At 40.3% G+C, this 15237-nt stretch overlaps 1 protein-coding gene across 2 annotated transcripts; it reads left to right on the top strand.

Moving 5' to 3' along the window:
* The first annotated feature begins 3687 nt into the window (after positions 1-3687).
* myb (v-myb avian myeloblastosis viral oncogene homolog) lies at positions 3688-13063 on the top strand. 2 transcript variants are annotated; one of them, XM_056404607.1, is made up of 16 exons: positions 3688-3823; positions 5860-5977; positions 6223-6294; positions 6554-6646; positions 7520-7740; positions 8362-8587; positions 8712-8780; positions 8882-8986; positions 9460-9726; positions 9903-10058; positions 10349-10467; positions 10554-10668; positions 10760-10855; positions 11163-11261; positions 11478-11561; positions 11665-13063. In XM_056404607.1, exons 1-16 carry the CDS (start codon positions 3801-3803, stop codon positions 11773-11775), a joined length of 1974 nt encoding a protein of 657 aa, XP_056260582.1. In that variant the 5' UTR covers positions 3688-3800; the 3' UTR covers positions 11776-13063. The 2 variants fall into 2 exon arrangements, with proteins under 2 accessions (XP_056260582.1, XP_056260580.1); XM_056404605.1 differs by lacking the exon at positions 9903-10058.
* Positions 13064-15237: the final 2174 nt, after the last annotated feature.

The following is a 15237-nucleotide window of genomic DNA, read 5'->3' as shown; positions in this document are numbered from 1 at the left end:
AAACAGCACCTGATCTGTAATGGAAATGGAACATATTGCCTAAGTAAGAAGTAGAAACAGTCTCAACAAATACCTTATATAACATAACCTACATAACCATATGTATTTAAAAAAAAAAACACAAACCTGCAAAACCCAACAATAACTTTACTCAAACCAAGTCTTAAGCACATAAAATAAACGTTTTTTCCCCCCTTTTTTATGTTTTGATTGTTGTTTTCATTTGTTAAGTCTCTATTCTTTGTTTGTGCAGTCAAATTTAGAGATGAATTAAATACTTGCTGTGTGCTGCACGGAGGCTGAGGTGCGATTTTTCACACCTCTACACAGGAGCTGAACATTTGTTTCCTTTGAATGTCTTTAAAGCACTCTCTGGTCAAATCTGTGCTGCCGATGTGGCCACAGAGTTCATGGAAAGCCCAATCAGTGAATCAGTGGTGAGCAAGAAGGGTTTCTGAGAGAATTAATGTTGGACTGATTAGATGGATTAAACAGATGGATGGACAGATTGCTAGAAGAATGGGCGGATCAGTGGATGGGTGCTTTGTTTAAATGATGTATAAATTATATTACTGAATGATTAATAAACTTCATGGTTTGCATCCATCATACTTTTTTTTTGCAACAGAACAATATTCAGTTCTGGATGTCACAAAATGCTTGTTAGCAGTTGGATGGTAGTCGTATCTATGGAGTCAAGTGAAAGGCAAAGGACTGTAAATCTGTCAACAACAGCATGTAAATCTGAAAACACATTAATCCTGGTGTAATTGTAGAAGACAAAGCCTTTGTACAAGTGGGTGAGGGGTGAAGTCCATCCCAAAAAAGTTGGCAATGGGTATGAGGTAATGCTTTACATAATTTGCCAAAGGCACAGGGCATCATGGGAAGAGGAACTCACCCCTGGGGAAAATGTAAAACCCGCACCCTTGGCAGTCTTAGGTGGTCCAAACAACTATAGTCAATGAAGAAACACATGTGAGGTCCTTAAAGTGGCATGTTGTGAGTAATAAAAGACAAAATTCTGAAACTAAATCAAAAGTAATAGTTATTTGTTCAAGTTAATTTTACATCTGATTGACAATTTCCACGTCAAGGATTTATTTATAATGATAAAAACAAGATCCTGAAAAATGATTGCTGGTTTTCTGTAAAGTAATGTACTGTAGAACAATAAAAATACAGAATTCAAATACATGTTTTACACATTACCAGATATTTGCCATTGCTCAACATGTGGTTTTATTTGACCACATAACCATACAGGATCACATTCACTACCTGTTTGATGTGGGATCAGCCTTTTCCAAACGCAGGCCTTTACATACACATTGACACAGACACACACACAGACAATTAACAATACACATTTGGCCTTCCCAGCTCTGGATTTGAAAGCCTGGTGGGATGATATCTCAAGCCCAGGGGCCATCATTAAAAATCATTCAAATGAACCAACCTGTGCACACAAAGCTTTGCAAAGGGGGCAGCCATCACAATACCTGCCCTTAACCTGTCCAATCGAGCCCATGCAAATGTCCTCAGCTAAGAGTCAATGGGTCTCGGGCTTCCTGCTCAACCTAGTATAAGGATATTTGCATACCCTGACTCCCTTCCTTCAATTTGGTTTCAGATAACAAGATGTAGTTTTTAATATTACCCTCGAGGGAAAAGACACACGTAGGACTTGTCTAGAAAACAGTCAAAGACCCATACAGAAATACAGTATATATATGAAGAATGATTTATTTTACTTTATTTTTATCACTACATACTTTTAATCCTGTTGTTAACACGAATTAAAACTGACTTTAGTGATTATTTTTGGTGCTATATCTCTTTCACTGACCTACCTTTTTCTCTTTTTGGGCATCTTGTATTGCAATCTAGCTGCTATATAATTAAAGTTTGATTTGAAAAGATTAGAAGGACCACCTCTTCCAAGCAAAAATGGCTGGAACAATGCTTGTGTACACAGGTGTGTATAGGAGTTGAATCCTACAGGTGACTGCAACCACGCAACCATGCAATACATTATATTTACAGGGCCTGCAGTTGGATGTAGTGGCATTTAAGTTAACAGCAAAATTTTTTCATGTTTCAGAATGTGCAGCCTCAGTGTGAATAATAATACAAAGAAAAAATATCTTTCAAGTATTTCTTTTAACCCATGCCCACCCCTGGAAGTCTCTATTATTCTTTCTAAGAGCTTCACTTGAGTGAGCACTCTGTCCACGCTGTTGCATCAAATAGTGAAATTTGCACTCCATGACCATGTGTGTATGTGTGTGTGTGTGTGTGTGTGCGTGCGTGTGTGTGCGTGCGTGTGAGTGACCCTTTATAAGGCCAAGATTATGATGACTGCCCTGGGACAATAGGCTGGTCTGGGGCGATGATAATTACAAGTGACCAGGACAATACGGTCGCGTATGGAGGAACTAATACAATGAGAAGACACATTTATACAAATAAAGTATTAACCCCGCTCCTCCCTGCAATGAATGGTTCAGTGAGTACAGTCTAGGCGCAGGGAGGATGGAGAACTCAACCAAAACAAAATAATCATAATACATGGTAGCCAGTTGCCATAATATACAATATGCAGAAGTTATGCAATACAACTCAGACAGGAGAATTATGTTATTACTAATCTGTAAAAGAGGGTTGCTAAAAAAAACAGGTTAATCTTGTTCCTGATTTTTATGTTTTATTCTGAATAAACTGAAAGACATCATCAGCAAGCTGCCATTTAAGAAACTCAAAATGAAACTTGAGGAACAACTCGGATTTATTGCACATATTATCTCAGCTTGCCCTTTGAGTTATGTGTCATAAATCCACACAAAAAGTAGAAGTGTCACTGCATTTCTGCATTTAACTTTCTTTGTCTAGACGAGCACAAAGGCTCATTTTATCGCCAAACGATAAGACAAGGTCTTGCGTGTTTTATCACTGAGAAACATCTGTATCTGTAACACCAGCAGGCACTCTACAAACAGGTAGCCGAGCACAGAAAGCGTTTCAGCATCGCTTTCCTCGCATGCCAACAACCCATTCCGCAATTGTTTACTTCGTCCAGATGCATTGGTTTCCTTCTCCTTTTCCGCAGAGGAGAAGTAACTCATGAAAATTGTTGACAAAAAGTGTTTAGCGCGGACAACCAGGCAAAACGCGCGTTTAACAAGTCTAAGCTGTAGTGTCCTGGTGCCTTCAAGAACACCTCGTAAATTGTTAGAACAATCTATTGGCACACTATAGCTCTCTACACTGTTGTCCTTGAAGCAACTAAGATTATCCAACAAACTCTGAATTGAAACTTTTTTTTATTTGTAGCATATTAGTCTGTCACATTTTAATCATGGTATTTGTAAATTGTAATTTTATGGTGTAGTTCTTGCTTAGAAGTCTTAACCCGATTAGACCTGAATAGTACATGTTCACTCTCAAAAAAAAAGCATAAGTTAATATTTTTTCTGGAAATACAATAAAGATATCAAAGAAAGATTTTATTGCTTTCTTGGATATGAACCAAGACTCTGGCTTTTCCCGTGTTTGTTCAAATCTTAATAGCAAAATGTCGTATTGTCATGAAATAAGCCGACTCTGAGTTGGGCATGCGCAATCGGCCGCACGCGCTCAGGAGCGCCAAATTTACCGGGATACGAGGGGAGGGAGGAGCAGTAGTGGCAGCAGTAGTTTAAATTAATGTCAACCTTCCTGCTCGCCGGCAGAACAAACTCAGTGCAGATAGCGAAAGTACGTGCTCAGCGCAACCTGCGAGCCGCTCAACACACTTTAGCATGGCTCGGCGGCCGAGAAACAGGTAAGCTCAAACAGCTCTTTAACTTTCTAACTTTCTTATTTATTTCATGTGCGTCTTATATGCAATTGCTGCTTTCATCTTGTTTCTCTTCTCATTACTACTGGATACAGCGTGAGGTTGAGGAGTTACGGGTGCATCTTACTGACAGAATTTATGGTTTTTTTCATGATATATGTGTGTTTTTCTGCTCTTTTTGTGTTTGTGAACCGTTTTGTTTTCTCGGCCGTTGAAACTGAGTAGTGGTGTGGGTGTCTCGCTCGCGCGCTCATGACAGGTGGTGGTCATCTGGCATGTGCGCTCCTCGCGCTGCTGTCAGTGGTGAGAGAGAAAAAGGAGCCTCTTTCTATCTCTGTCACTGCCCCTCTCACACACGCGCGCGCGCGCATTAATAACGTTAGGCGGGTGGACAGGCGCGTGTCACGCTGTGCGCTAGACTGTGCGTGGATATTGGTTTTAATAGGAGCCTATAATAAATACAATGCAACATGAAGTCTGTTTATATCTGCTTAAACGCACTCAGTGTGTTTTGCAACAAGCAATTTCATATCCTAAATTTAGTTTATGATGGTTTTGAAAATATTTATATTTCATCAGACTTTGGTTTTCCTGGTGACCATCACTCCAGTCAGCCACACAGACAGATGTTTTCATATTCACATTTGTTCAACTTTTAGATTGGATATATATATCTGGCATAAAGGTGATTTTTAAACCCGCCTTGATAAAATGTGCATACACCCTGAATGCTGCCGCAGCATCTCAGAAAGCGAAGGGAGCCCACTGTTATTTTGGAAACTGCGCTTTCATAGGGTCCTCTATGTGCACTTTCCCCGAGGCGAGGCTGCGTTTTTTTTGTATTTCCCTTGTTTTGATACACCATTCGCCTCAAACTGAATCTTTACCCCCTCACCAACGTACCGTTTTATAACTACACTTTCTTGAAGGGCATCGATCGCCACATCCTTCCCCTGAAAAGCATCTGGTTAGACTACTTGAATTAAGCATGCGTGTCAAGTGCGGGTTGTTGGTTTATTCTCATGGTCTGACGCAGATAACCTGAGAAAAATGTGACGAGCGTTGACACAAAACCACCCGACTGATTGAAACAAGAGCAGTGGTCAACATTAAACTGCTCCACGGTGCAGTTTTCAGTTGATTCATCACTATTAATATGAGTCATAGTCCTTTGTTTGCTTGTGTGTGCACACAATATTGACTGTTTCTTATTGATAAATACTTTTTATTTTGTTCTGAAATGCATTAAGGTTGTTTGCTGGTTAAAATGGGAAATTCTTACCTAAATTATTATTTTAAGTTTTTTAAACATAAAATGTGTCTAATATCACAGTTTTTTTGTCTGATTTTCCCTATGGCCATTGCTGTTAATCAGGTAGTCACACATCTGAGTAATCTGACAAAAAATAAGGATGATTGTCCACAGTAAATATCCTCTTGTACAAGCACACACACACCTGTGTTCACAGGTTCCTGTTCACCTGTTGCACTGTATGACGCCAGAGTACCCTACCGAGCTTCCACATTTTCCATGGTCTACATTCTGATTGGTTAAAAAATAACCTGTCTGTGTGTGTGCATGCATGGCTGTGCTCCACAATGCCACTACAGGTCTGAACACGCCAGAGTCATGAAATTATGATCGCATGTGCCAATCCCAGTATCTGTGGAAACTAAAAACATTGGAACCTGTTCATCCATACCCCCTCCCTCCTACTGCTCTCTCTCTCTCTCTCCCTCTCTCTCTCTCTCTCTCTCTCTCTCCTCTTGTGGGTGTCTTGGCTAAAAGCCTGCACCCAGACCTTCAAGAATGACTGGTTCTGTCTGTGTTGACACCTGATGAGTTAAAGAGTGGGCTGAGTTCTTTATGCACTCTGTAAAGAGATGATTAGGGAGTAGTTTGAAAATAGACAAGCACTTATTGTGCTATTATTTACTTTTCTATTACCTTACACTATTCATTTTCACACAGCCACCACCTCTTTTTTTAAAATGCTCTCTCTCTCTCTCTCTCTCTGCAGTGTTTACAGTAGTGAGGAGGATGAGGAGGAGACCGAGATGTATGAACACGATTATGATGGATCACTGGCCAAAACAGGGAAACGCCACCTCGGCAAAACACGCTGGACACGAGAAGAGGTAGAAACACAGACGCCTGCCCAAACAATACAAAATTTGCTGTTAATTACGAAATATTTCACACTTCACATGTTAGATAGAAATTGAAGAAATTGCCTCAAGAGAGATCATTTCCCAGGAACCTGGGAACATTTTTTTTTATAGTCTGGTCTTACCACATTCACAGACTAATGTGCTCATTTTAAAGGGCTGTGGATGATTTTAATTGCTGTGACTAAGTGCAACACGTATTCTCTTTTTTTCAGGATGAGAAGTTGAAGAAACTTGTTGAACTTCATGGATCAGAAGACTGGAAACTCATTGCAAGCTTATTAACTGTAAGTAGTAGGTCTGTGGGTACACACATGCATGTACATACTGTATACACAATGACACACAGGCACACAGAGACAGAGAAATAAACATAAACAATATCTAGCAATGCACGCTTGTGGCAAAGTGATGACAATTCAGTGCTAATTCTCGATGAGTGCAAAGTTTTTTTACTACTACTAACTTAGATCTACTAATTTATATGGATGTAATCTCCCATAGTATGAGGATGATAACTAATGCCCTTGCTCTCTGACCCACCAGAATCGTACAGATGTGCAGTGTCAGCACAGATGGCAGAAGGTGCTGAATCCAGAACTCATCAAAGGGCCCTGGACTAAAGAGGAGGACCAGAGGGTAAGAAAATACTCTTTTAGAAACCCACAGTACTTTGTGGGTTACACATGAAACAGTGAATATACTACTGTGGCAGAAATCTTGATTAAATTCTTTATAGCATTATAATATCTACATGAAGATGCTTCTCTGCAGAGAGCAGTCAGTGGTGACCTTTAACACTAGAGGGGTTGTTACATTAGGTGGATACTACTCACAGGAAACAGGCAATCAAGTGTCATTCAGGGTGAAAAAAAAAAAAAACTATTACTTTATGTTCCTGATTGTGTGATTAAAGCAACTATTCTGTAGCAACTGCTAGGCTGCTGTTGCACATTTCCTAAAAAGTTGCCATTACTCAACAAGAAACGTGTTTAGTCTCTTACAACCTGTGAAGTGTTTATTGAACTCGTCCAAAGGAGTTATATTTCCACCCAGATGCCACTGTAATGATTAGCAGAGGGGCTAACGTTCCACTGGAAACTCCCTCAGTGCTCACCAGCAGGTGTTCTCAATCACCTCTTCAAAGTTGAAAGATAAAGAAAGAGGGAAGGAGGGAGGAGAGGAAAGAAGGAGAGGGGAAGGGTTCAGTGATACAATGTAACAGTGTCTGAGATTTTTATGGATAACTAACAAGATTTTATTTTCTTTTTCTCTCTTATTTTGTCATATGCTATCTATTTTACCCCCCTATACTTTTTACTTCTTTACTTTGTTAATTTTCTTTCTCTGTACCCCTCTACTTCTCCCTCTCCTCCCTGTTATTGCGCCTTTCTTCCTCTTTCCTCATCCCCCTCCACTACCATTCACTTCTCTTCCCTTTCAACGCTCTTCCTTCCCCCCTCTTGCCTTTCCTCTTTCACTCCCCCACACACACAAACATTTCCACCCCAGGTGATTGAGCTTGTCCAGAAGTATGGAGCCAAGCGCTGGTCGGTGATTGCCAAGCACCTGAAGGGGCGAATTGGCAAGCAGTGCCGCGAGCGCTGGCACAACCACCTGAACCCAGAGGTAAAGAAGACATCGTGGACTGAGGAGGAGGACCGAATTATCTACCAGGCACACGAAAAGCTGGGCAATCGCTGGGCCGAAATCGCGAAGCTGCTCCCTGGCAGGTGAGGCAGAGATTGAAGAAAAAGAGAAAGGTGGAAAAAAAGAGAGAAGCTAGATGAATCACTGAACCCTTGTTGGTTAGCTGCGCAATGTTGTGGTTGAGAGGATGAAATGGAGAGGGCACTGAAGGAGGAATGAAAAGAGAAGAAGCACACAGAACATTAAAGAAGATGGATGGGTGAATACATTTCCCTAGGATTACATAGGATAGGATTACAGAATAATTGGGATGGGAAAAAAAAGTTGAAATATACAGTGTCAGCACAGGATGTTTTTTTTTTTTGTTTTTTTTAGAGAAAGGCCTACAATGAAATGACAGAGACAAAGAGAATGAGAGAAAAAAGATACTGTAGTTTGGACATGATTGTAATTGCTCTGTACTGATAACCTTATCAATTTTGAGTGTGTGTGTGTGTGTGTGTGTGTGTGTGTGTGTGTGTGTGTGTGTGTGTGTTTTACTGAGACTTTATCTGTGTCAGTCTGTGTGTTTGCCTGTATTGATAACACTATCAAGTACCAATAGAGGTCCAGTAGAAGTCTTCACATTTGCATAGTTGTGGGTGTGCGGATGTGTTTTATAATAAATAACTTGTAAGCTAATAAGTGTCATTCATGACATGCAGGACTGACAACGCTATAAAGAACCACTGGAACTCCACCATGAGGCGAAAGGTGGAACAAGAGGGCTACCTGCAGAACACGTCAAAGAACAGCAACTCTTCACTCTCCATCGGCCATGGCTACGTCAAGACCACCAATCACATCATGGGTTTCCCCAACCACTCGCCCAATCAAGCGCAGCTGCCTCACTTGTCGCCAAGCTACACTTACATCTCCAACACGCACAGAGTGAGTGGGCTTTAAACTAAAACTTGGGATGTGGGCAGCAGAAACTCGATGGTCCTGATTGTGACTGTGTACCTCCAGGAGATTCATTCATTTGATGTGGACATGTTTCTCATTGGGTTAACAGGTGCCCTTCCCCATGGCCTTGCATTTGAACATCCTGAACATTCCCCAGCATGGAACCGCTGCTATACAGGTAAAAAAAAAAAAGCAAGGAAACGCAATATGATTTATCACCATAGTGAGGCAACAGGAGATTTCACTAAAATCACCTGCCTTCTGCTCTTGTTCTCTCAGAGACACTATAATGAGGAGGACCCTGAGAAGGAGCAGAGGGTGAAAGAGATCGAACTGCTGCTCATGTCAACAGAAAATGAGCTGAGAGGCCAGCCATCACTACCAGTGAGTCATTTGTGTGTGTGTGTCTGTGTGTATGTGTGTGTATGTGTGCAAGTTTGGGTGTGGGTGAGCGTTGAAATTGTGAAGTGTGACAGCTCAATTTATGTGCATGTGCATTTGACCCTGGCTTTAAGGACAGTGGTTGGGTCTGTGTATTTTTGTGAATAAGGAGGAGGAAACATCTGGGGGGTCTGTTTCTGCAAAAGTGATGAAACAGGACCTTATAACCATTTTTGTGTGCATGACCCCTTGTGCAACCCTCTACTTAACACATCTGTTGCCCTTTACATTAAAGTTCCCTTTCTCCTTCTCTTTTTCTCATTCGTTCAATTTGTACATCTCTTCCCTTATTGTCAGGCTTGCATTTTCTCTCTTGTGCTTGTTTGACACTTTTTACACTCTCATATTTTCAGATAATTATTGCTTGACACTTATTTCTAGCCCCTTAATCATTACGTTCTTTTCTCCCCCCCCAGATGAGTTTGCCCTATCCGAGCTGGGTCAGCCAGAGCTCTTTGTCCAACAGCTCAGAGGGTGTGGCTATGTCGTTACCTCATCACCTGGCAGCCGCCCCTGCCCTGCCTCTCGACCAGAGCTGCCTGCCAGAGGAGAGCGCCTCTGCAACACGTGCCCACAGCAACAACAGCAGCAACAATAATAACAACAACAACAGCAACAGTCATCACAGTAGCCCAACGTTCTCAAATACTATTCCAGAGTTCATGGAATCCGTCATTGATTCAGTAAGTATCTGCAATGTGTATTAAGACTTTTTTTTTTTTTTGTTAATTTTTATGTGCTATGGCCAACTGTGTCCATATAGAAAAGATAGCTTAGCAATTAGCAACATAGATCACAGTAGTGGGCCTTGACCCCTTTTTTCCCACCCTTTTCCCAGAGCCTCTCCTCAGTGGGTGAGGCCCCTACCAGTGGGTTCTTGGATAAGAGCATTCTCAAAACAGACAGGGTCTTGCCCAATCAGGGCTCAAGAAATGCTCACGGAGCATGGGCTGGTTTCATCTGCTCAACTCCCAAGAAATCACCAGTCAGAAATCTACCCTTTTCACCCTCGCAGGTAGTTAAAGCAGCTGCATGTGATCAGAATCCATCCAATCACCAAACTGCCATCTGATGACATCAAAAAACAATCATCCAGAATTAGTGTTTCTGCTGTTGTTTTCCATCTTTTTTTTTATTTTACTTCAATTATTCCACCTTTTGAAGTCCTAGTCCTCTATCCTCATTTCCTCTCCATCTCTGTAGTTTCGGCTGAGTGTGCTCCTGTGATTTGCCAGATTGATACTGCTTAAAACTCAACCTGTCAAACCTCTTTAAATGATTGGCTTCCCTCCTTTTGTTTCACAGTTTCTCAACCAGTCAATGAGCCCAGAACACTCCGACAGCGACAGCTTACCAATGAACTCACCTGTGGACTCCAAGCCTCTGATCGACCACTCTATCAGGCCTCTGAAAGAGAATGAAATGTGAGTGGCTCTGTCTCCAATCTATTTTATTATGCAGATTTGCTGTTGGTGACGCTTTACGAACAGCAGTTTCTCTCTTCTCTCAGGTTCAGAACTCCAAACATTTGTCGTTCAATCCTGGAGTCATCACCGCACACACCCACACCTTTTAGGTCAGCTCTGGCCCTGCAGGAAGCCAAGTACGGACCCCTCAAACTACTGGTAAGAAAGACACTAAAAATAATCTTTTTAACCACTATTTTTCTTGTAATAGTACGCTTGAGACTCACTGGGGGATTTGTGTTTTTTCCAGAATACCCCTTTGGAGCAGCAGATGGTCAACTCCATCAAGCAGGAGCCGATGGAGTGTGCCATTGAGCCGCCTCCACTAAAGAAAATAAAACAAGAGGTACTTTCCGCTAAACATAACCACTTACACAAATGCAAAAACCATGCAGACAAATGTGAGACTAACATAAGAAGTTTTAGTTTTTATTTGTGGAGAATGCAAAGGCAAGAATGAAAAGTGGAATGTACTTTCTGTTTGCAGTTGTGGTAGAAAATGTGGGTAAATGATTCAGGTTTTTTTCAGTTTTGCAACACATTGTTGATCTACTTTAGGAATAACTGGAAGTAGCTGTAGTCAAGGAAGCCAGTTTTGCATGACTCATGATAATTATGTACATTACGTGACTATGATGTGTTTTGGGTCTTAGGTGGAATCCCCATGTGAGAGGAGCCCTTGCATGCAGTGGGAACCACAAGACCTTCACGCACAGCTCTTCTCTCCCAGTGGTCCTGCACAAGAAGTACCGGTAAGTTTACATTTGACCTTGAACACCACATTGCATACTCACAATATCCTCAAACCTTAATCTTCACCTAAAAAAACACTTACCCTTAAAATATATGGAATACATCCCACTCACTGCTTCCTCTGCTATTGTACTTTGAGTACTGATGAAGTATAATATTGGTTGGGTACATCAGCTCGACTTGTGTATAACATGTTTTTTTACATTTTCATTCAGGACCTACTTACCAGCTCATTATTGAGTGAAGACGGACACAAAGTCTACCACCTCCCTCGCAGAGGCATGAGCAGCCCACTACAGGTGTGTATATGTTTGTATGTATTGATTTAGATTAATGAAATTGCAGCTATTGCATTTTAAATATAAATGCTCATCGTCCTCTTTCATCTTTCTCAAAAAATAGCTCAGTACCTGGGAGCAAGCGACCTGTGGGAAAACAGAGGAGCACGTTTTGGCCTCAGAGCAGAGCCACAAGTACATCAACACTTACCCTACGAGGACACTGGTCATGTAGACAGAGACACATGTTGATCTGGAAACATCGACATTCCTGCGCTGGACGCAGCGCGGCAGGTTTCATATTTGTTGTGGTACAACAGTTGGGAGAGGCTCTATGCCACTGGTGTTTTTACACTCACACTTGTTGGATTTCAACCAACCAAAGACTATTACTTTTTTGTTTTTTATATCTTTTACATAGAATATGCTTCGGGTTTTTATAAATGTTCGTCCTATTACTTTTTGTCTTGTGTTATTATCAGTGTTGTATTATAAATGGGATATGGTTGCTATATAATTTGCGTTGGGCTGTATTATTAATTACGAATTTTGATATTAATATAAAGAACAAGTTGATTAATTTATTTCTTTTATTTTTATTATGACTTTGTTGATGTTTTTTTTTTTTTGTTTTTTTTTTTTACAATTGGCCAATGGAGCAGTGTTGTAAGTTAAGTATTTAAGCCCTATTAGCATTATCATATATCTAAAGGCATATTAATGAATTCAAAACTGACCTCTGAAACTTTCTGTTGCTTTTTTTAATAGAATATATTGGGTCTACTGAGAATTTCAAGTGTTTGGTCTGTGCCACCTCATATAAACACTTAAATACTACTAATTACTAAACAAGAACAGCTACGTCTGTTCTTACATCATTATTCAACTATGACCTATAATGTTTTTCACACCAGAAGGGGCCAGCCTTCTTAGTATTACCTGATCACCACATTGGCACCTTCATTTCAACTTTCAATTTATATCTGACCTTCAAAGTATCATGTACGGGGAAACATTCCATGAACAAACAATTATATTTGTTAAAATTTAAGTATATAGATACGCACACACATACACATATATAATATAATTATACAATTAAAAATCTTGAATAACCTTGTATGTTTGAAACCATGAGCTTTCACCCAGTAAGCGTGAGACCAACCTGCACTTGAATTTTATATTCTCCATAAAAAAGCGAGAGTGCTAAACACTGATATTTTATATTATGCTACAAACAAAAGCCCAGTTGAAACTTTTGTATGGTTGTTGTTTCTTAACATTTCTTTGAATAGTTTGTATTGTTTTATAATGCATCTTCAATCATTTTGTTGTTATACTAAAACTGCAGTAGCCCATGTCAAACACTTAGCAGACAATCTTTTTTTTTATACATTTTAATGCCTTGTTTTTATACTAGCTTTTAAATGATTTTATAAAAGCATTTATACATGCCAAGTTTTGATGTTTTTTTTTATACTTTTCTATACTGCCTAGAAAATAAAGTGTGTTGTTTTATTACAGCCTTGTGTTCAGTGTCATTTTGGGATTATTATTTTAACAATATCTTAAAGAATATAACAATATCTTCAGTGGACGGTGCGATAGAAATTCAAAAGTTATTCCCTTTTAAGACAATAAACAACATTTCCATATATTTAAGATGTAAATATGCTTTTATTAGTCATAACTTCAGTCCAAATAACCTGCAGTGGTTACAAGTGTAAATAGCACTGTGAAGCCACACTATTGTCTGGAGCAATTCTCTGGTGTTGGCAGAAGTGTAACCTATCTGTAGTATTCAAATTTTTGAGACGACTGTAGTATTCAAAGTACCCCCCCCCCCCCCCCCCCCAACTTGCAGATACAAAGGTTTGTGTGTATTGTGCAGAGCCTATCATAAAACTTTCCCTCCATCTGCCAATTACTAAGTGTGCATAACTTTATCAGCCAGTGAAGGTAATAAGCAAATGTCCCCAACCGTTCTCTTTTTTTTCTGTGGATAAGGGGGACTACATGTTCCTGAAATATCCTGGTGAAGGAAGTGGCGCTCAACTCCTTTACGCAGAGCTTGAGTCTTAATTCAGACTGTGAGCACAAGTGAAAGTGAGTAGTGCACAGTTACTGTATAAAACACTTGCTCCTCATTGTTCTCCACAAACACATGCACACATGTATGAGCTCCACATTCAGTCTCTTGAGGAGACTTGTTTTCCTGTGAGACCATGAAAGCTAAGGGGCCCAGACTCAGACCAGGAGCTATATTTACAACCCCCTCCCTCCTGCAACCTGCACCCCCACCTCACATTGATCCACCACAGTGCCCTCAAACATAGATTCCCCTCTCAAGTATGGGTCTCAGAGGGACACATAAACAGAAATGACATTCATCACGACAGACACAGCGACACAGCTATCAGGAACTGTGACATCTGAGGTGAGGCCAAACAGAAATAGTTTCCTCAGGGGTGTGTGTATGCCTGCTGCACCTTTAAGTGACACATACAGCATATAATCATATTCATATATCTGAAGTTTTGGTTTTAGCTATAGTAACAATAATGGTGTAAACAGATGGCAAAGAGATGAGTGTGAATGAGTGAAATTCCCTGTCAGTAACTGTAGTGTGTGTGGTTGTGTGTGTGTGTATGCATGCGTGCATGCGTGTGTGTGTGTGTGTGTGTGTGTGTGTGTGTGTGTTGTGTGTGTGTGTGTGTGTGTGTGTGTGGTTGTCTTGTGGAAAGAGGCCAGAGCAAGAAGCAGACTTTCACATTGGGAATTTCACCATCTTCTACAACACCCAAAAGAAAAAAAAAAAAAAAAAAAGAAAGACTCAAAACCCCAAACCCCACGAGATTCACAGACACCTGCTTCCACTGAGTGAGAAGGCAGCTGCCTGTGTGTGAGTGTGAGTGTGTGGACGGGTGGTGGTTTATTGGCAAAAACAATATAGACGGATGAATACTGTAAGACATTAACATCCTGTAGTGATAAAAAGGATGGAACAATGTCAGGGCATTTTAGGATTCAAACTTAGACTATTAGGGAGAAAACAGTTGGTCATCATAGTTGTCATCTTGACACCACTGACCATTCGACACATGACTGTAGAAAAAGGCATCACTGACTCCAGTGTTTGCTCATTGTTATCAAGTGACAAATTGAATATATGAGGAATGTGATTATGTTATCATTGACAGTGCAGCGCGGCAATCATTGAAGAGAGGCAACAGGAGAGTGTGATACTGCACAATATCATCAAAACACTGGCTTACAGTGTATTCACGCAGATACTGGATATCATCAGTGTTTTTCATGCTCGGTTCATTTTCGTTCAAAAGAGACTTATTGTCTCCAAGTAGCAAACATACTTTATTTCCATTAAAGTTCATGTAAATCAGCATAGGACAACTAAGGATTACATTTGTGACATAGTACTGTAAAGTAAAAGGCTAAAACTGCTGCTTTAGCTGTGCTTTAGCTGTAAAACAGGTACAACAGGACTGTTGTGTTTTACAAAATCATGTAGCCACTATAAGCAAAGTTTAAATGCCTCCTATTTATATTCACTTTAACAGAAAAAAATGATGAATTGTAGTATCAGATGTCACTGAGACAGATCCAAATATGGGCTCCATAGCGTTCCTTTTACAGATGGTGAGATGTTTCCAGTTGCATCCTCCTCCACTTGGACTCC

The sequence above is a fragment of the Seriola aureovittata genome, chromosome 19 (genome assembly GCF_021018895.1).
Source record: "Seriola aureovittata isolate HTS-2021-v1 ecotype China chromosome 19, ASM2101889v1, whole genome shotgun sequence".
NCBI lineage: Eukaryota > Metazoa > Chordata > Actinopteri > Carangiformes > Carangidae > Seriola > Seriola aureovittata.
This window is presented reverse-complemented; position numbering and strand designations above follow the sequence as displayed.

Coding starts and splice junctions, on each gene's coding strand:
- myb (XM_056404607.1), top strand. CDS start 3,801: ATGGCTCGGCGGCCGAGAAACAG. Junction 6,647..7,519: donor CTAAAGAGGAGGACCAGAGG/GTAAGAAAATAC, acceptor TTTCCACCCCAG/GTGATTGAGCTTGTCCAGAA. Junction 11,262..11,477: donor GTCCTGCACAAGAAGTACCG/GTAAGTTTACAT, acceptor ATTTTCATTCAG/GACCTACTTACCAGCTCATT.